This window comes from Pungitius pungitius, chromosome 7, assembly GCF_949316345.1.
Source record: "Pungitius pungitius chromosome 7, fPunPun2.1, whole genome shotgun sequence".
Lineage (NCBI taxonomy): Eukaryota > Metazoa > Chordata > Actinopteri > Perciformes > Gasterosteidae > Pungitius > Pungitius pungitius.
Genome location: NC_084906.1, coordinates 12,937,328 through 12,959,392, shown reverse-complemented (window position 1 = coordinate 12,959,392; position 22,065 = coordinate 12,937,328). Strand labels below are relative to the sequence as shown.

General features: G+C 43.4%; 1 protein-coding gene across 17 annotated transcripts in view; it reads right to left on the bottom strand.

Annotated features, from left to right (window-relative positions):
• Positions 1-22,065, bottom strand: part of ptprsa (protein tyrosine phosphatase receptor type Sa) — a 116,180-nt gene that overhangs the window by 45,912 nt on the left and 48,203 nt on the right. For 7 of the 17 annotated variants that reach the window (XM_037469614.2, XM_062563364.1, XM_062563362.1 and 4 more), the window contains 8 exons: positions 18,422-18,691; positions 17,625-18,206; positions 16,925-17,061; positions 16,650-16,794; positions 9,853-10,173; positions 7,959-8,152; positions 6,656-6,682; positions 5,429-5,546 (listed from right to left, as the gene is read on the bottom strand). In XM_037469614.2, the coding sequence (XP_037325511.2) occupies positions 5,429-5,546; positions 6,656-6,682; positions 7,959-8,152; positions 9,853-10,173; positions 16,650-16,794; positions 16,925-17,061; positions 17,625-18,206; positions 18,422-18,691 (1,794 nt within the window). The remainder of the gene's footprint in view (positions 1-5,428; positions 5,547-6,655; positions 6,683-7,958; positions 8,153-9,852; positions 10,174-16,649; positions 16,795-16,924; positions 17,062-17,624; positions 18,207-18,421; positions 18,692-22,065) is intronic. The other 10 variants (XM_062563363.1, XM_037469619.2, XM_037469625.2 and 7 more) reach the window with 2 other exon arrangements.

Genomic DNA, 22,065 nt, shown 5'->3' with positions numbered 1-22,065 from the left:
TGCACATAGCTCGAGTCTTGGGATGGTTGGTTCAGACTGAGGTGCCAGTTTTGACTTTCCCATAACAAATCCAATCTGAATTTGTTTGTCTTCTTGTATGGCCTTCAAGTATGCCACAGCGCCAATGGCTTTAGTGGATGCATCAGAGAACACGCAGAGCTCAGTTCTCACCGCTTTAGCTAGAGAGACTGCTGTGTATGTCCTTGGTATGTGAAGGAGCTTGAGGTCTTGGAGTGAGTCTCTCCAGGCCTCCCACTTTCTCAATTTGTCTGCAGGTAGCGGTGCATCCCAACCAGAAAGTTCGACTGTGAGTTCCCTGAGAAGGGCTCTTCCTTGAATAGTGACCGGGGCCACGAACCCAAAAGGGTCAAAAACACTGTTTACCGTGGAGAGGACTCCACGGCGAGTAAATGGCTTCATATCAGTTGAAGCAGAGAAGGTGAACGTGTCCCTGGTTATCTCCCATAGAAGACCCAGGCTCCGTTGAGTGTGTGCAGCTTCCCCGCTGAGGTCGACATCCTTTGAGGCCCCTATACGGTCTTCTGGTGGGAAAGCTTGCAAGACTTCTTTACTGTTTGAGGCAAACTTGTGAAGGCGGAGGTTAGACTCGGCAAGTGAAGTCTGGGTTCGGCGCAGTAAGTCGATGGCTTCCGCATCCGTTGGCATAGAACAAAGGCCATCGTCGACGTAGAAGTGACGCATAACAAAGTTGACTGTGTCTTCCCCATGTTTTTGGGAACCCTCTCTGATAGCTCGTCTAAGCCCGTAAATAGCTATTGCGGGAGACGGGCTGTTGCCGAAGACATGAACCTTCATTCTGAAGTCTATGACGTCTTTGGTCACATCGTTGTCCCTGTACCAAAGAAATCTGAGGTAGTTCCTGTGATCTTCTCGTACCACAAAGCAGTGAAACATCTGCTGTATGTCCGCTAGGACAGCAACCTTTTCCTTCCGAAACCGCAACAGAACTCCAAGAAGTGAGTTGTTCAGGTCTGGGCCTGTGAGGAGCACATCATTGAGGGAAACCCCGGCATGTTTAGCACTTGAGTCGAAAACCACTCTGATTTGACCTGGCTTTTGTGGATGGAACACACCAAAGGTCGGCAGGTACCAACATTCTTCGTCTTCTGCCAGAGGTGGTGCGACTTCGGCGTGGTCGTTCTCCAATATTTTTCCCATGAAGGCCACAAACTGCTGTTGCATATCTGGCTTCCTACTCAGGCTTCGTTGAAGTGATCCAAAGCGCTGCACTGCCTGTTCCCGGTTGTTAGGTAAGTATTGTCTTGGTTGTCGGAATGGGAGTGGAGCTACCCAACTTTGTGACTCATTCCTGAAGACCTCTTCGTCCATAAGCTTCAAGAAAACCTTGTCTTCAAATGAGGGTGCCAACCTGTTGTCGTTTTCTGTGTGATTGAAAACAGTTTGTCCCAACACTTCTCCTGTAACCTTACTGGAGGTGTGTCTTGTCTCCCTGCTACAAGGAACCGTTTCTTTGACTCGTAGAAAACTGGTGCAAGGTGGAAGGAGCGATAGGCGGCCATTGTCGAGCACAGCTGTCTTGAAGGTGCTAACTGTAGGCTTGTGTGCATTCCCCAAGCAGACTTCTCCTACTAGCACCCAGCCCAGATCTAGGCGTTGGGCAAATGGGGCATTGTGTGGACCATTGATTTGTTCCCGTACCTTGTGAACTCTAATGATATCTCTGCCGAGTAACAGGAGAATCTCTGCTGTGGGGTCAACTTCTGGAATGTGTTCTGCTACCTTGCGAAGGTGAGGGTGACATAGAGCTGCGTTTGGCGTTGGGATTTCTGACCGATTGTCAAGAATGTCGTTGCACTCGATGAGGGGTGGTAGAGGGATTGTGACCCTGCTGTCGAGTGACTCCACCACAAACTCTTCAGCCCTACGTCCGGATGTTTCTGTTGTGCCGGAACACGTCCTCAAAGAATAGGAATATGGTTCGCACTTGATGTCGAAGAGCTCGAAGAAAGTAGACCTTGCTAACGATCGGTTGCTTTGGTCGTCCAATATGGCGTAGGCCTTGATGGCTTTGTCTGGTTGACGTTTGTGGTATACTTTCACTAAGCAAATCTTGGAACATGACTTGCCGACTTGTCGTGCTCCACAAACTTCGGTGCAGCTTGCGCTGACGACGGCTTTAGTGTCACTGCTCTCTTCTCTCTCCCCGCCGTTGTGTGGTGAGGTTGAGGGAGCCCCGTCTTGAAGTGCAGGACCCGGATGCATAGCAGCGTCGTGGTAGGTACTATCACACTCTATACACTTGACTGTAGTTGGACAGTCTCTTGCCAAGTGCGTAGTTGAACTGCAGCATTTGAAGCAGATTCCCTTTGCCTTGAGAAAGCTTTTCCTTTCCTCTAGGTGTTTGGCTCTGAAGGCTTTGCATCGTCTGAGTGGGTGGGGTTTACCATGTATTGGACAGGTTTTGTTTGGATCGCCGGTTCCTTTTAGGTCGTTTGAGTGTGTTGAGGCTATATCCGTCTTGTGAACTGATATAGGGGTTTGGTTACTTCTAAAGGAGGGCCTTTCAGGCTTCGCAGCTAAGCCGCTAGTACCTTGAATGGCAAAGCTAGGGTCATTCCTTTTCCGTGCCTCGTGGTGTACAAAACTTGCAAAGAACTCGAATGGGGGAAATCGTCCATTATTTTCATCCTTGTGCTTTGAACCGGCGGATACCCATCTTTCTTGAAGACCATAAGGCAGTTTTGCAACTATGGGTTCGATCCCTCTTGCGGTGTCCAGGTAAGACAGGCCTGGGAGGTAGCCGTCCTCCTTGGCTCCCTGCACCTCCATTAACAGGTCGGCTAGTTCTCGTAGCTTTGTGTGTTCTTTCCCTGAAAGCCTTGGGAAATGATCGAGCCGGTTGAAAAGGGACCTTTCGATGACTTCGGGTGCTGCATAACATTCCTGGAGACGTTCCCAGGCCCTTCTGAGTGCTACGACAGGATTCGTCGCGTGCACTGAACGGAGACGTCTGACTTGGTCGCTGGATTCTCTACCGAGCCACTTAGTCATTAAGTCTAGCTCCTCCGTGGCTGTGAGGCCTAGCCCTTGAGTGGCGTTTATGTATGATGAATGCCAAGCTCGATAGTTTTCTGGGTTATCATCAAATTTATATAAACTTGAACTCACCAGGTCGCGACGAGCCAAGAACTGTGCTAGATGTTCGGCTCCGGGTGCACCATGGCTAGCTGTTGATATGAAGTGTGGAAGGGAAGGCTGAGGAGGGTTGTTTGAGTATGCGTTACGCATGTTTATGTTTGTCTGATGGTCAGTCTCCTTTCGTGGGACTTGCCTTTCCACTTTAATAGCTGAAGGTGTTTGCACATTTTCCGAGCCATAGTTTGCTAATGCAGGGTTGGTAATATTTTTTGCATATGACGGTTCTTTAGGACTAACAGGCGGCTGCCATGTTGGAGAGAAAGGATTGGAAGAATATCCTTGATGGGTTTCATCTGTCGGAAGCTGAGATACTTGGGAACTAGCATTCATGGCTGCTTGTCTTAGTGACCTGGTACGTGGATGGGTTTCACCTGAGTGTAGCTCGTATTGAGACTGGACATATTCACTTGTACGCTCCAGTTTGTCCTTCTCTGATGGGCCTGCTTCATCCAGTACAACAAAATTGTCCATTGCATCTTCCCACACGGCAGCTTCAGCTTCGGCCGCTGCGGCTTCGCGATAACTAGCAAGCGCTTCTAGCTCAGCATCCTTTCTTGCGTTCTCTAGCTGCAATTCGAACTCGATTGCTGCTTTCTCTTTGTAATATTCCGCTTCTTTTTCTGCCTTTTCTTTCTGTAGCTTAGCCTCCGTTGCAGCTCTTTCTAGCTTAGCTTTAGCTTCTTTGTTTGCAAATGTAGCGCGTGCTTTAGCTGCCTCCGCTTTAGCACGAGCACGTGTTACTGAGCCAGCTGATGAAGTTGAAGACCGTGAACTTCTTTTACTGGCCACTGACTCCCTGTCGCTTTGTTTGCTATCCATCTTACCACGATGTACAACGCCAGCTTTCTTTGTCTTTTCACTATGTTGTCTTCGCTACGGTGTAGCAACCGCAGCTATTCAACTAGCTAAACTCTTTCTGCAAATGACGAGTTGAGTCGTAGTAAGCTTCTCAAGCTGTTTACTGTGGCTCTTTATATCATGTCACAGACAGAAGAGTGAAAACTGTAACAAACACAAGATACAAAATTGTTTAGTCCTACGTAAACATATGTGAATAAAACGTTTTTTAATTACAGTCGTCAAATCTCCTTTTACTGTAAATATGCATCTTAACATTAACCTTATAATTAAAACAATGAAGTTATCAACTTACGACATTGCCTCTGCAGCATTTACGATGTGGATTGCAATGGATGACGAAAGCATGTTGATGGATTCCACCATTTTCCTCTAACCACTAACAGGAAACTAACGCCTGGAACTCCTAAGGCAGGAAACCATTTCAAAATAAAAGCTTGTACAAAATAAAAGCCTAATGCCTAAAAGGCAACACACCTGCAACACACACGCCTGTCAGGATTGGGGAAATTTGCCTTTGATTGTGTGTTTGTTGGGTCGGGAAGCCATTGGTGTGTTTGATCGTGCCACAGAATGGGTCTGCATAGAAAGTATTTGTGTATGGGTGTTGGTAAATATGTAGGCGTGTGTGTGTGTGTATATCTATATATATATATATGACTGAAATAGATGCTCACACAAAGGGGGGCGCTTGAATCTGGGCTTAATGCAGGTTCATGGTAACTGGTAGCTGCTATTTCAATTAGGATCAAACCAATATGCTTTCCGGTTGTAAAGTCAAGGCTTTGTAGTGTGCAGACATTAGCCTCCACCCCCATCTCTTAAGCACAAACCAGTGAGTCTACCAAGCTGTCACAATTTGTCAGAAAAATCTACCATGTACAACAATATTTAAAAATTCCGTGGATAGCCTTCTGAACATGATTCCAAATTATTGTTATTAATTATTATTATATTATATAATTATTCATAATTAGTCCTCTGGTTAAAAGCAACCATAACCTGACCGAACTGTATCCAGATGTACCTCAGAATGATTCATTTTGAAAAAAAGTTACATTTTCACCGCTGAAAATGACTCTAAACATGTGTTTGTAAAACAGAAATCTTGCCTAATGCACATAAATACAAAACATTTCCGTCAGATTTTCCAAATATTCAGAAGAGAAAGAGGTTTGGCTCAATAAAGCAATGACAATGTAGGTGTAAATCTCTTGAATCAAAGGCTGATTGACAGCCTAGCAGTTGCAGCCGGACGGTGATGATGAGAAAAACCCTGAGCAAGGTGCCCTTCAGCCACCGGCTGAAAGCCAACACGCTGCCTTTAGTGTTGCATGAACCTATCCTCAGCAAACCAAGCAACAAATAAATTATTGATCCTGGGACTGACCTGCCCCTTTGGTCACCACCAGTTTGGGTTTGCTCCGGGCTCCATCCCCCTTGGTGGTGTACGCTGCCACTGTGATGGAGTAAGTGGTGTCTGGCTTGAGTCCTCCAATGACCATTTCCTAGGGGAGACATAGGGCAAAGAGATAGACAGGAAAATGTCAAAATGGGTCTTGAATTTTTGATGATTCGACCCCCTTCAAGCAGTTCAAACTGCATTATACAGGATGTTAATCTATATGCCTCCAGGTACCGCAACGTTCACAGGGCATGCAATAAATGTAAGGTTTTCCCATGAGAAATATGAGTCTGTTCCATTAAGTTCATTTTTAGGAGTTACCAAGTTAGAATAGGCCCATTATGCATGTAAATGGGAAGTAGCGCCTTCATTCCTTTAGCGATATTCCAAATCGACAACTTAACTTGGTGATGAATGCATGCTGAATACATCCTGCCCTGTCACTGGCAGTTTTTACCCCAGCCATTAAGTTTCCTTGAGTTTTCTTCAAAGAGCAGCTTCCGATCAATTCTAATGAATCTTTCAGAGGAGCAGGTTTAAACGAATACGGAATGAGGATTTTAACAGGCTGGTTGGCTGAGGAATCCGAGAGGTCAATAGAGGTAAATGAGGTATAAGTACTGTCTAGTACTTGAGATGGTATTCACGTAATGCAGATGGACTCCATATCAAATCTGGGTTCAAAATAAGGGTCCAACTTCTCAACAAAAAAAAAACTCGAAATTGATTACTAGAGATGTGATGAGGAGTTTACACTAGGTTACTACTGCCTCCATATTTTTATTTTTTTCCATTTTTAATTTAACTTCAGGGAAGACCACAAATAAAAAAAAAGAAATAATTCTCGAACAGGCACAACATAGGGAAAAAAAAGCACACATACACACCACCAGAGCACAAGACAAAACACATCGTTTCAACACACAGCACGACACTTGTAGCATTAGCATTCCAGGCACAGTGGGCAGTGGATATTGCATCAGCCCTCATTTAGAAGCGTGTCCTTCCTTTCTGTATGGCGTGCAGAGGTATTCCTGAGGTTGGTTGGCCAGACGGCTGAGGTGAAACTTCTCAACCAAAATGTTATCCAAATGCATTAAATAAAGATTGGAAGGGTTGTGTGGACGTAAAAGCCAACTCGGGTTGATGCAATATCCACGTTTTAATACCCGCTCAGCTACCAAAAGCACTCAGGCGAAGCTTCGTACTCACATATTCAGCCGTATCGTCCGTTTCCCACTAACCCCCCCGCCAAAGAGGAGAGCGCAGGAGAGAAAGTAATCATTTTTAAAGAAAGAAAGAAAGAAAGAAACAGAAAATAAAGGGAATAAATAGGAGTGTGAGAGATGGGGGGGGGGGGTGGGGGGGGGGATTAGATGTTTGGGATCAGAGGGTTGGTGTCAGAAATAGGTCACTGGTTTTGTAAAGTCAGGAAAGACAGAAGCTGTGTGAAGGTTGTGTTATGAGGAGCAGCAGGAACTGAGCGGCTGAGAGTTGTGCAGGTCTGCCTGTTTAACCATGCTACCGTGTCACTTTGAATCACTAATAGCTACAGGCAGAACTAAAGATGCACTGTATGTGTGCTTTTAAGGGTTTAATGATCATTGATGGTCATTGTGACGAATACTACTGACAAATAAAAACCTTGGGATATTTTAATCAAGTTATTTAAACTCATTCTACTCTTTAATTTGTGGTCAGCTAAATATTTAAATGTAAATTTGACGCTGGTGGCCTTTTGGCCTTATTCCCTAAATATGTAGAATAGCACGGAACCATTCTCTTTTGTGTTGTTTACTTCATTGCTTCAAGGCTTTCATTCCCATTTTGGTGATTGCCACTGTGCACAAAAGTCTCATTTTGACAGAATTCCTCCAACAAGTTTTGTAAAATGAAAAAAAGGGCCATCAAACAGGAGTCCATTACAATTCTAACTGTCAGTGGAGGCTGATTTTTGGGGAAAGGTTTTCATGCCAATTTTACTTTGCCTGCCCCCCAAGGCAGAGGATACTGTAATCAGCATTTTCTTTCTTTTCACATTTGATACAAGCAAACACTCAGACATTTTATGGCATATGTTGCTATAAAGGAGGGGTCTAGACATTCCTAATAAAAGCCAGAGAGGCAGCAGAGGGAGGACAAGATGAGTGAAGCTTTGATTACAGTTCTTGTTGTGGGCAAAGGGGAAAAGATATTGTAGCAATATGAAATGAAATCCCAGGTGGAAGAGCACCCGCATCGCTTTCCATTCTCCAGCAATGCCACGCCACAACAGCGAGGTCAAAGTGTACAATTTGCACTCTGCTTGAGAAAAAGTTTACCAGTTTTTCTTCGGAATGTCTTTTAGAAATGCATCGGTGGGGCTTTGTGGTCGATTCGTATCACAATTACAAATCTCTTTTTTTTTTTTAAAAGACCATTGCAATGTGTTGTGAGAAAGAGCATTGATGCACGGTTAAAAGCATGCCTTTAGCTAGAACTTAATCCTTTAGAGATAACTGGGAGATGGTCATACCTGGGCGTCGGCCAGCATGACGTCCTTGATGAGGGGCAGGCCCCGGGACTCGCCGTTTTCCACGCGGACGTAGTGTACCTGGTAGCCACGGATCTGACCGTGCTGCTTGCCGGGCGTCAGGGAGCGCCACATCACCTTTAGTGCTGTGGAGTTGAGGACCTCCACCTCTACTCGCCTTGGAGGAGACCCAGGAACTGCGGGTGCCAGGACAACAGAAACTCAAATCAGATCAATTTGCTTATGACTAGAAATATGGAGAAAGAGACAAAGAATACGGCGCTTTAGTCAAATTTCTCCACATACTTCACACTACTCTTAAGAGCAATGGAGGATGATGGGGGCACACGGGAAATGAATAAGCCTCTGATGAACCCATCCTGCCGCTCTCTCACACTGCCTCCACCTGCTCCGGTCTCCTCCACCTTGTGTCTGTCCGACCATTGGTGAGAAGCTCTCAGTCATAATGACAGGCCTTTATGGGAGGCCTTGCTGCTAGGCCTTTCAGTGTGTCACCGACTGGCCCTCTCTGAGATGGATGTGCCATTAATACAACTCTTCCACTCAAACTGCTTCCATTTACTCGTCCACAAACACTGCAAGTCCTGCCCCCCCCACCTTAAATCACAACCCCATTTCCCCCACCTTTCCCAGGATCATGAACTAATCTGGTTTATTACCTAAATCCTCTCTACCTTTTAGCCCAGACTCCTATTTCTTTACTTGCCACTCCTCTGTCACACGTCATTATCGTAGCGACACCAGGAAATGTGTTATTTGCTGTTGTCAGTGCGCGGTGGCTTTCAACGCTGCAGCTCCTCATACTGGTGTCTTTTAAAAACAGGAATATTTAAGCTTATCTCTATCTGTTGCTCTCGTTGCACATCGGTGTCAGTACAATGCGTAACGCGTCGGGGTAATGGATGTGAAACGGATTGTGGAAAATAGAAAGCAATGTCAGCCGTCCGTCAATGATTCAGAGGTTTTTTGGCATTCCAACATCTTTACCTGTCAGCTTATGCATTTCCAACTTTTTTGTCAAATATTTTCAGGTTACCAGGTATGATAAAACATTCTCTTAGTATGGGGATTAGAATTGCGACCTTCGAGGACACACAGCAGCTTCTTTACCCTCCAACCCCCTGTTGGCACCCTAAACGCAGTGCTCATAAATGCTTATGATCCTCAGCTGAGCAATGAGATATTGTTGAAAGCCTACCGATAGAGGAGGTATAAGGGATCTGGAAGCCATTATGAATTACATTTGGTTGGTTACGCTTAAATTGCAACACACTTGATTTCCCAAGTGTGTTATCTCTTGGAAGTGTTTCCGTTTCACGTGGTTTAAACAGTTGTAGTTGTTGGAAATGGATTCCTGCCAGGACAATGAATGATACTTTCAAATGGTACTCGTGAGAAACACACATACCGCACACACATGTATGCAACATGCATCAGTGTCTCCACACGTACGTGCACTGATGCACCCTGTTGTGGTTTAAATACGTGCTGTCCAACTTGTTGACCTATCCATCGGACTCGTGATGAGGACCCACACACCCCCACAGACTCGCAGAACTCACTGGAGATTCAGATCCTTCAATTCACGGCGTTTTATTGGAGCGATACACACTCGCATGAATCAAGCTCTTTCCAGAAAGACACTGACGAGCTGATGATACAACGCGCCTGTAAAGCATTACCTACGTAGAAATATATCTATAGCTATATCCCTGCTTTCACAATGATATAGAAATGATTATGACATGAATATATGCTGGACTATAGAAATATGTTCCCTCTATACCATTCACGTCCAGGAGCACACTCCCCGATCTAAAACCGTAGTTTTATTTCTACACGAAGCTTAGCTACCCCAGATTAGAGATTGATGTACCGTCTTCGTCTGTGCGGCAGAGTAGGGGCTCGCTCTCAGGGCCCGGCCCAATCACAGTGAGGGCCGACACAGTGACGCGGTACTGGGTCCATTTCTCCAATCGTTGCAGCAGCACCACCTCGTTAGTGGCAGAGATTATGGGCTCCTCCATGGGCTCGCCATCGTCACTGCCGCCTTCTGACAGGTCCACCACCTGGTAGCGCACCCTATACCCCGTCAGGACGCCGTTCTGACTCGTCAGAGGCGGGGGGCGCCAACCTACCCGCAGGGTGGTGGAGCTGGTGCTGCTGCACTTAATGTCTTGAGGGGGGGCTGAGGGCTCTGGTGAGGTGGAAAGGACAGGAAGGAAGGGGATTCGAGGACGAGGAGGAGGGGGAAAGTTGGGGGTGAAAAACAAAAAAATAAAAAAGATGGTAGAGATAAAGAAAATGATAAATGGATAAAGAAAATAAAAAGAAGACTAATTTTCCCCCAAAAAACATTTAGGCAAAATATGTTTGAAATAAAAAATCATCAAGCAAATGTCAACAAAAGAGGCATTAATGGACAATGGCAATAATGAATTAAGGTGGATTCCCTTCGCTGGACGAGTAAAAATAATAGCTTTTGGTACAAGGACTTTGGCATTACGGTTTCAAAAGTATCATGGGGTTGAATTTTTTCGCTTAAGCACTCAAGTATTACTGCTCCTGGCAAATGTCCCCCAGCAGTCTGACTTTTTCAAGAAATCTATGTTGTAAATATCACAAAAATAATTATTCCTGTCGCAACACCATCACAATCTCCTGCCACATGTCCAACACAACCCATTTGTTTGTCCTGCAATGTACAGCAATACGTCAGCAGGCCGGGCGCCGTTTTGTTCATGTGATCTGTGTTTAAGCCTGTATCCACATTCTAAATGTTCTGGTCCAGTTGATAAAGAGTTATCTGAGACGTTACCATATCCATCTTACTGAGATGATTTTTGTCTCAGAACCTACAGGTAAGTGAGCATGAACTAAAACGAGCTATTTTTTTTATAAATATACGCTAGCAGGGAGGAAGTCAAGTCCTTTTTAATTTGTAACAAAATAAAAGCTTTCCAACACGGTAGCTGTTATTTTTGTCTGAAGTGTTCTTCCAAAACATATTAAAACCTACACATCTGTGAACTTTCTAAATCAAATCCAACGCCTCTCGCTTCTAATCTGTGCCAAGCTCTTACACAGTTTGTGCTCGTCCAGAGAGTGTGCTGTGCAGGGAGCGATAAAACGTTCACTCTCATCCAGAGTTTGGTATTATACGGATAAAACCTATCAAAATATTTCTATCCAAGCCGGGTTTCCTCTATGTAGTACCTCGTTTTTTGTGTCCATCTTGGTATAAAAAACCCAATTCATTATTACCTTTTTTACTGTTGTGTAAGGTAAAAATATAATCCCCTCCAAAGAATGAAATACCATCACGACAAAAAAAGGCATTCCACATTCAGCAAATTAGGAAATCAACTCAAACGAAACCAGTGAAAACATGTTCTTATTCCAAAACAAAGGCTGAGGTAAAAAAAATGAAGGAGGGTACTGGGAAATGAATTTCTCTGTAACCCAGGTAACTCAAAGGAAAGAACCACAACAACACAACAACTCATGGAAAAACATGAAAAAAACAGATACTCTGCATTGAAAATGCACTTATTTGACTTTGACAGACAGAAATCACAAGCTTTGTTTGCATCATACGTACCTGATCCCACTATTACTAATTGGTTTAGACTTTCTTACCACCAGCACCTGACTAGCAGAGCGTGCTTACTCTACAGCCAGTGAACTGAAACACTTTCCCTCTCCGAACGCACGCTAGATGTGTTGACATCTATTTCCGTTTCAAATGAGTAAATAATAGCTTCAATTTCGACTCACTGGGAGTTAATTCTGGACCCATCTTGGGGTTATTGAGAGGGAGAGAGTTGGCTCTGTGCTGTTGCCAGGGCTGTTTATACTCGTGTATTTTTGGTCTGGAGGGTCCACAAGACTGTGAGAGGGAAGGCCATGCAGGCCAGGCTCTTCTGCACTTGGTCATGTAATAATCGACAACCATATTATTCATTTTCGTTTGTTAAATAAATCCCATTGCATAGCCCTGTGCCTATGTTTCCTGTAAAGCTTCCATTTTCAAAATGACAAGACTCAATAATAGAGGGAGCAAGAAAGAAAGCTCGTATTACTAAATTCATAAAAGTTTAAACGATAGTGTTCTGACTAGTGTGACTTTGGGTAGACCATACATAAATACAAGGTTTCCGACTATGACAACGGCCTCCTCCCACTGAAAAATGAATGTTCCAGCACACAACAAATAGGGCAGGACCTCAGCCACAGTTCCCAAACCCTTCTCTGTGTCCAATGGGCTTATTTACTTACGCTCTTACTGGATTTGGAGCCCTTCGGTTTCTCTCCTTCTCTCATATTGTATTTGCAAACTCTCCACGTCAAGAATGAGTGCTCAGTTCTCAATCTTGGTGGTGCGGAAAAGGCTGTGAATCTGACAGGGGCCAGGCTATCAAAGTGCACAGGCGGCCTCATGCCCGATAACGGTTGAGGACGGGCAAAGGCCCGGCTTAAATGAAGTGTATATCCCGTGAAGGCCAATGCTAGGATTATGGATAGAAGAACTACACCCACAAAAGAAGAGACTCTGCTAATGCCTTTCTAGAGGTTCTTTTAAAGCTTCTCTGAAGGAGTTTCCCAAATGCTATTTGACACATAATTATTCATGTCCACCTCTTGGACTTCTTTAGCCTGTTGTGATATGAAGACTTCTGGGTATAAAGTCTCTAATGTCAAGTACTGGTGCCATATGTAATCATCACAACTATCTTAAAATTAAACAATTGCTAGTGCATCATCCTCTGTGGAAATAAATGGCACACAGTTTCTCACAGTTTAGTCTGTTGTCAATTCTTAAAATGACAGATTGCCAATGCTTTTGCTATCAGAGTACAAGCACATGTCTGCATTTGAATTGCATTAGAGGCCTTGAATGACAGGATGTTCATATTTGTGGATCATTATGGAATTAATCCCCCCTGGTGCCAAATGGTCGTGCTGTGGCTCACACAGATTTTCCAATACATCTAAAAACCTCCTGCAATTAGAGTAAGTGTGTGTGTGTGTGTGTGTGTGTGTGTGGGGGGGGGGGGAGCTAAACTGCTTGTTTCGGCTAAATACAGAGGATTTAGAATCTGCCACTTTAATTTGAGAGATAGCACTTGACTAGCTACAGGCACGTTCTAGGTATAATCTAAATGTGTAACAAAGCCTGACAATCCACCGGCCGGGCTCATAGCTCATTGCGAAGCATGAAATTAATTCTGACGCTATGAAATGGGATTCTTATCTGCAGTCCTGTAGACCAGCCTCACAGGGTCCATCTTACAGGTCGGAAAGCCGGGAAACGGCTAAAAGAACAGTGGGAGCGCTCCCCCAGCTCTCGTCTTGTGGACCAACTCCGGCGACGTCTAAACCATCTCACAGACATGGTCTCAGCCTGGTCGGCTGTGGCAGCACGCCCCCAAGGGGCCTTGCTTCTGAATGGGGACTACAGATGCCGGTTACATCTCGTGGCCTTATGGCAATACAAGGCAACAAAATGATATGGTGCTCTTTGATTTGAGGAGTTATTTGGCACAAGTCTCCATGATCCAAATAAAGACTGAGATCTATAGACAGAGTAGTCCCCATGACAATAGCCCCTGGTGGTGCTGCTATGGCTGAGCACAAACTCCAACAGTCGGATAGCATTTTGGACCACAGAAAATGGAGGATAAACAGGGAAGTCAAGTTGTCCGTCTTTCGTTTTCCTCAGTGGAAAAGGGTTTCAGTCTGCCGGATACTGTATTTGGGGTTAGATCCCAGTTGAAATGGTTCTGTAGGCCTGTGAGGAGCAAAATCAATAAAACTATTTTGAAATGTTTTTATTTTACTACAGTTTATTTCCTTTTCATTTGTTGGAATACTTAATACTTCATGTATCCTGAATCTTCAAAAATATGAACGTGTGCAGCTAGTTTAGTGAAGAAACTATGTCATTAGAGGTTATGGTGTGAGATTATTTTACATATGAGGGGTCTTTGATGCGTTAGAAACTCGCACAGTGATTGCACAGAACTCGGCAGTCTGACTTACGTCAGGTCATTGCCCTTAAACTTGAGAACGTTGTGTTTTCTTTTCACTTTGTGTTCATGTGCTCCACATTTACACAATGTGCCCCTTTCTGTTTTTTCTTCTCTCCAAAAAAGGCATAGTTCATACTGTCCATGCTTCGCTATGCCAAGAAAGCACTTAATTTAAGTTTTATATTTGACACTGCCCTTCACTGACTTGGATACATACAGACATAGAGATAGGTGATTATTTCTGACTCGTATAAGGAAACAGAAAATAGAATACATTTTAGTATTTATTCATGGCTTAAGAATGCTTACTATATGATTCCAATTCTACAATGGTGTTTCAGAAAAAGACTGCAAAAAAACACCCACTGTTAATTGAATTAATATGTGAAGATTTTTATAAATGGCAGACTGAATCCCTTAACCACTCAATCACTTACCTCAAAGGATCCAGAAAATCAAGTTTTTTTATTGTCATGTGGGAAATCTTTTGCTTTGTCTGACTTTGTGTGACTTTTCTGACCTCAGCAGTGAGAAACCAATGGATGTATCTTACTCTTGCTTGAGCAGAGACTCTTGATAAAAGCCTAAAAAAAAGATATTGACTGAGAAAGACCAGGGGCAATGCGGACCCAGGCAAAAAGGAATGGATAAAAAAATATAGATGGGTGTTTAACAGTATTTGATAATCATGTCACAAAAACTGTCTTTTACAACAAAAATATATAATAATATTTAGTAAGATGATTAATACTACAAACACAAATCTATGCCAATTTCCATGACAGTAGGATCACATTTATGTGGAGGGCAGGCAGCTGCAATTATTAATAATAGTTATCCTTTCTATTCGATGTAATTGTGTGAATGAGGCAGTTGAAAGGAAGAACCACCAGTTGGAGCCATTTAAGAACCCAACAAAAAGATGAAAATAGCTGCAAGCTACTGTTGGTAGTGATGTCAAACCTATATCATTTTGGATAACCCATAAAAAATAAAAAAAAAATAAAAAAAATTGAACTGAAAACCTTGTTTCAAAAACACTCAAAGTAAAAGGAAGAGGACACACAGTGAGCAAGGAGACGTAAAGCCATTCCAAGGAGAGATTGTGTTCCATTGCACAGGGGAACATGTAACAGAAAGAGAGAAACACAGCTGAAATAGGGGGATGTTAGAGAAAGTGAGGAGTGTATCCAATCCAATCAGCTTGCAGGTTACGGGGTCAAGAACAAATGCAAAAACAGTGGTAGGGAACGCACAAACACACATCAATAGGTGAAGATGTGTACAGACACCCGTGAGACATCAAGACAGAAATGGGGCCGAATGGACAACAATTATTTTCATGCCGTGACGGTGAAAGTCTCTCAGCAGCACCCCCAGTGCGTAGGAGTGAGTATCGCATGCGACTGTCGGTGTAGCTCTGCTGCCCAGCAGTACAAAAAATAACTGTGAAGTGGTTGTTCCACAGCCCCCACAGCCCAGTTGTGGGGACACATCCAACAAGTTGCACTGGTAGAAACAGAAAATGTGTTAATAGAGGTCTTCTCCCACCGCCATGGCTTTCTTTTGTCTCAGAAAAGGTCAATTGCGTTCAGGTTATTGAGTTGAAAGGTAGTAACTCTGACAATGAATGTATACATGCATCTTTGTCTGTGACTATCAACTGGGTCCAAAATGACTACTTTAGACTGGCCCCTACTACCTTAAATATAGCTAAATATAGCACTGATTATAATATATATTATACAACATTATTGCCGTTCTTTGTGTGCTGTGTAAAACCAAAATACATACATCTAATTCCCAGGCATCACAACAGTCCTTAAGATGCTTTTTGATATTTGAGTGGATTAACTGTGTGCACTAATAAATTATCATATCACTCCTTTTATTTTTAGCCAGCTGGTTTAAATAATGCAGTTATGTTCCTGCCATCCGTAAATAAAATGAGCAGCGCAGAACTGATTAATGTAATAAATTCAGGTAGTGGGGATATGTGTACTGATTGTCTTTGATGACTAACTCATCCCCAAATTTCCCATTCCCAATCTGAAAACAAGTCATATGAGAGCCATGGCAGTCTTAGAGGAGAGCTGACATTTTTTGTGTCTCGGTCACATGGAAGAAAGTGCGCTTGCTGTTGGAAAAGGAAAGGAAAAAGGAAACAAAAGTGAAAGGGGAACGAGTAACCGCCACAATTTGTTTAAACGTGTTGTGTACGCTCATGCATGTTTGACACTAGGGGCAATGTATGCAATTCATTCTAAAATTAAAGATACACTAAAGGGAACATTTTTGAAAATTAAGGTGGAAAATACCATAATGTTGTGTTGCATCGACAAAATCAAGGTCAACATTTACTAAGAGTCAGTTTGTTATGTAATTCACCGTTTTTTTGAATGAGCTTTGAACCATGATTATGTCAATGAAAAACACAATCACCGTTTAAAGTTGATGATGCAGTTGACATTAGAGGAAATAAAGTTACAACTTACAGCAAAAGGAAGAAGTACAAAATCTCATCAGAATTCAATTCACTTTGTAAAGCCATAAACCATTTAACTGCTTTCTGTGGGAGAATCCCTTTGTTAGCCAACACACAAAGAGAACATGCTAAAAGACTAAATGAAGGGCTACATACTGGCTTGCAGGGTCTTCTGTGATAAGTCATTGGTGAAGGCTCCAATGCCTTTGTTAGAGATGGCTGCCAGTGAGAAGTGGTACTCTGTGTTTGGGCGGAGATTTTCCACAACATATGAGGACGCAGGTCCAAATGATTTCTTCATCTGTTGATGGAGAGTGTTGTTAATCAAGTGAAGTGGTTTCAAGGGGATTTTACATTGGAAAGGAAAATGCAAACTTCTCAGTGCAAAAGGCAGCCACTGAAATTTGAAATGAAACAACCACAAGTCTTACCTGGTTGCCAGATCTGCCTTCCATGTAGCGAAGTTCATAGGTTATTATTCCTTCTTTCTCGTAGGCAGCTTCCCAGGTCAGCTCAATGCTGGTATCGGTAAAAGCTCCAACCTGAAACTTGGATGGTTGACCTGGAACTGAACAAAATAGCAGAGGACATGGTTGCAAACCTTTTTCCTGTTCACTGACTTCCTGACAAAATAGCAAATTTTCTGTCACCACAACACGATGAGCATAACAGAAAATGGCATAAAATGCCAGAGGATTAGATGGAGTCAAATTGAGAGGAGCAGATGATGTACAAAATGTGTCCCCTGATGGCCAGCATGGTATGAGTCCTTTACATATTTTGGGGTTACTTAAGTGTGACCTGCCACTTTGCCCTTTCAGCCCCCGGAAGCTGTTCGCATATTTTGGTTTTATCTCAAATGTGGCTTTTTTTGGACTGTCATGATCAAAGAGATTTTTGTCATCATTTCCAGAGGCTGCAGATGTGTGGGTGAACCTTGCACGGTCGGGGAGAAAAATTGTCTACATGGCAGCAAGCACAATCTGTCTAAAGTTTCATGAAATGTGCTGCTGATGCAAAAAAACAGCTGAAGATGTTCTTCATTGGCTGTCAACGTGAAAATTCGACCACAGCAATGAAAGAAAAGAATATCTTACAGTATTAACACCAACTCAGACTCAATATATTTACCTCCTTGGAGAACCTTTACATGGATGGGCTCTGAGAAAGGTCCGTCGCCTACAGAAGTGAACGCTAGGACTTGGATTGTGTAGGTCTCCTGAGGAACCAGGCTCTGGACAGTGGTGATGATGCTGTCCTGGACATTATGGATCTGCCACAGGTTCATGGATTGGGAATCGTCCATGGTGTAATAAACACGGTAGCCCTTGATCTGCCCATTGGGCTCATCGGGCTCCTCCCAGCGCACCATCATGGTATTTTGGGATATGATCTGGGCCTGTATGTTTCGTGGGGGACTGGCAGGGGCCTGTTCACCAGTCCGGGTTTCTACTGGCTCACTGGGAGGACCCTGGCCAATTGTGTTGACGGCTGAGACCCGGATTTCGTACTCTGTGTTGGGGTAGAGGCCACCAATGCTGTAGCGCGTGGTGGTGATGTCGTCCACCGTTTCGTACTTGCTGTCTGGGGATTTGGCTCTGTACTGGATTATATAGTAAGTCACCGGGTCTGGGTTGCCCGAGTCCCAGGTGATGGTCACACTGGTGGCAGTGGTTTCAGTAACTACAGGGGTACCTGGGGGCTTGGGAAGAGCTGTTATGGTGACAAAAAGAAGGGAGACAGAAAATCATCATGACAGTGACTAATTCTTACTTACTTAAAGGGCATTTCTTTTTAATTCCGTCACAGTGCCCACAGGATATTAAATCGACAACACAAGCAACGTTTTCCGTTCATCATTTCACACGTCATTAATATTGCGTCCTCTTTTTAAATTACACCTCTCCATGAGCACAGTTCTCTCTTACATTTGACAGTGATCTGCGCCACAGCTTCAATGATGCCGAGGCTGCTCATGGCCACGCAGGTGTAGTTGGCTGACTCACGGACGCTGCTCAGTTCGAGGACATTTCTGCCCACTGGCATCTCATCCTCTGGTGTCAAATCCTCTGCGTTTAGCATCCACTTGACGTAAGGCATGGGCGACCCCACCGCCACGCACGTTATGTTCACACTGCCCCCGGGCATAATTTCCTGACTTGTCGGAGGGATGGAGAAGCGTGGAGGCACCCGCCGGACTGGGAGGAGGCATGAGGAAGGGGAGAGGATGACAAAAGAGGGCAAGGGAGTCAAAAAAAAAAGAGAGAGAGGTAACAGGAGAGGTCGATGTAAATTGACCCTTCTCGAGGAAATACTTAACACAAAAAGGTTCAACATGGTACATGTGAACTGAAACACAAAATAAAAGAAGTAGACTTCTCAAAACGTAAAAAATGAACAAAAATGAAAAGGAACTAAACTAACAGAACTGCTTCAACAACAAAGTAGATTAACAATAAAGCAACGATTCATAGCAACAAGGTTCCATTGACCAATATTTGACCCATCACAGCACAATTAAAGACACAAAAATCTATTACGAGTTTCTCATCTTTGGAACTGAACTGCTGATATATAGATATACAAATACATATATATACGCCTGTACCATAACCTGTATGAAGGTGTGGAGTAAAGGCCATGTAATAATGCTATCACATAAACCATTGCAACCTGGAACTTCCTGTCCTCTCAGGCACAAACAGGAAGTAGGCCATTACAGGCTTCTCCCACAGCACAGGAAGTGTAGGGTTACGGGGCTATTGACCATCTCTGCAAGATATCTAAATACATTCTAGTGAAGGTTTGCACTTGAAGCCTGTTTCTTCTGCCTCGATATCTTAAAGATGAGAAACTTTAATCAGATTTTTGTGGTTTAGGGTAGATCCACTGGACAAAGCCTCATTAAGATCTGACACGGTTCCATTGATAGATGCAGCTATCAGTTTCACAGACAGCATGCATAAATAGACCGAGGTAAATTAAGGAGCAAAATGATAAATAAATCAGATATAAAAATTGAGATAAAATGCATAGAGGAATATAACTGAAGGGTCGCTAGCATGCCCAGACAAAAGACGATTGGAGAGGAAAGAAGAAATACAAGATAGAGGATAAAGCATCGGAGGAGAGGAAGAAAGGGAACAGAGGAGCAAAAGGGGACAGAGGAAGAAAAAGAGAGGGGGAGGTTTGGAGGAGGGTGAAGGGGGGGGGGAACCCACTTCAATGCTTTGTAAACTTTGTTTTTCTCCAGCAATGTGACAAAATGTGATGATGGCACATTGTCACATCGCAGTCCCAGTTAACACAAAATAAGTATTGAGGAACAAGGTGTGTGCCTAGAAATACATAGAAAAAGATCTAGTTGTAGCTAGAGAGTCTACTATCACAGAGTGTTGGAGTCAAGGAACAGAACTGGATCAACAGGGAGTAGAAATCCAGAAAACACAAAAGAGAGATGGAGGGCAAGGGAAAGAAAAGGCAGATGAATAAGGGGGCAGTACGTGAGCTAGTAGAGAAAGACGGGCAGGACCTCAAAACTCATGGAAGGATTTGAGTGGAAGGAGGCTGATAATGAGTCTGAGTCTGAGACGGAGAGGAAGGGGGTGAAAGGCACTGTGTAGTTGCATGTGTGTGCACGTGTATATACATAGATGTATATACATAGATGTGTATATTCTCCTCGTTGGTATTGGCATGAGTGTGCGTGTGTACAGTATGCGAGAGTTAGAAAATGAAAGAGTAGGAGTTAGCAAAAACAGTGTGTTCATGAAATGCATCCCTTCAAGCACTCGACAAATAGTGTCATACAAGAGGTTGCCAAATTCAACCCTACATGAGCAGGGAAGTTTTGAAGTGTTATTTAAAGCAGGATTTCCTATATACGTCTCAGGAAAGTAACATTAGTTTGCCTAGGACATGAGATTACCGATGTTGCTGTTTGGTCAAATGCCAAACTTCCTTCACCTATCATAGAAGATAAGGCGTTTTACACACCTGCTGGATATTGAAGAAAATCCTTCTTGTGGAATAAGCAAATGATGATAGAGAATTCACTAAAAATATACAACTATTTACAAACAACTTCCATGTGTAATTATTTTAAACTCTTTTTCTATGAACAAAGGTCGCCACATCTAGACAATGTCAAAATGTTTGTTGGGATGCAAAGAAGGCCAAAGAGAGAGAGAGAGAAGCAAAGTAGTGCAGGTGTTAGAAATGATGAAGTAAATGGAAGAGCTGACTTAGAGACAGACAGATAGACAAGACAGAAAAGGCAGGGACGAGAGAGACAGGACACAAGGCAGAACAAAACAGACTCAAGCAGCAAGACAGCCGACAAGAAGACAGACAGAGGGGGACGGGCAGACAGAAAGTGACGGATGGGCACGCAGACATACTGTACAGGACGCAAAGGGGAAAGGGTTGGGGTGGTCGGAGAAAGAGGGGGGGGGGAGGAGCAGGAGGAGGAGCAGGAGGAGGAGGAGGAGGGGGGCATAAGTGGGGTATAGAATAAAGGAGACTGTGATTATAAATTAAAACCAAAAAAAATAAATAAAAAAAACATGGCTCAAAGTGGGTTTGTGGGTCTCACACACTGGGGCTTGAAAACAAGAATCAACGACACCTCACTTACTCCCTCCTTTAAACATTGCACCTCAATGCAAATGTCAATAAGTCGTAAGGCCGGCAGAACGTGAGGTATGTGTGAGAACTGAAGGGGGGGTGGGATTCAGTGGCAGGTAGGGGGCGGGGGTAACAGAGTGGGCATCAAGGATAGGTAGCATTCCAAAATACGCTGTGTCGATCCAAATGGGATTCGTGTGATGGTTGCATGGGACACCTTTCACCAACAAACTAAGGGCACTGATATTTACACCCGGACTGGTGAAACACCCTGAAGGGACTTTTTCCGGAGAGCTGACATTTACCGACCTGGGCTCTGAAAGAATTACCAAAACATACATACAGCATGTTTTCTACTGAGACCAAACATGTAAAGTTTAGTAAATAAAGCCATCAAGCAGTATGCACAACATCTACCAAAAAGGTATCTGCTGTTACTGGCTTTTAACAGCCAAGGCATATTTAATAGTATAAACACACACATTTTGATTAACACTTAAAAATACTTATTACATTAATAGTCCATTATAGTTATAGAATGAATTGGACGTGGATCGAGAACCTTCTGCAGACAAAGCTTTTAGTTTATCCTCCTCTGTGCGACTGTATATGCAAGTCCTGTAACGTTAATACCTGCGCAAGACACAACCTGACCTTGAGGGCAAAAACTTCAATGCTGACCTTTGAGGAAATGCTCTTTTGTGGTAAGAAACTCACACACTAATTTGGTATAAAACGTACCAAGAAAAAAAAGAAAACACATGTTCCTTATACTGGAGGTGCTATGCCTCCATTAGAAACATAAATGGATATAAAAAATACGTTGAAAAAAAGATCAAAGAAACATCACTTGTTCTGCCCTGACTTGTAAAAATGTAAATTAAACAATGGAAGCTAGATATCTTGATAGATAGCTTGATATATTATGCTGTATCTAGTTATGACA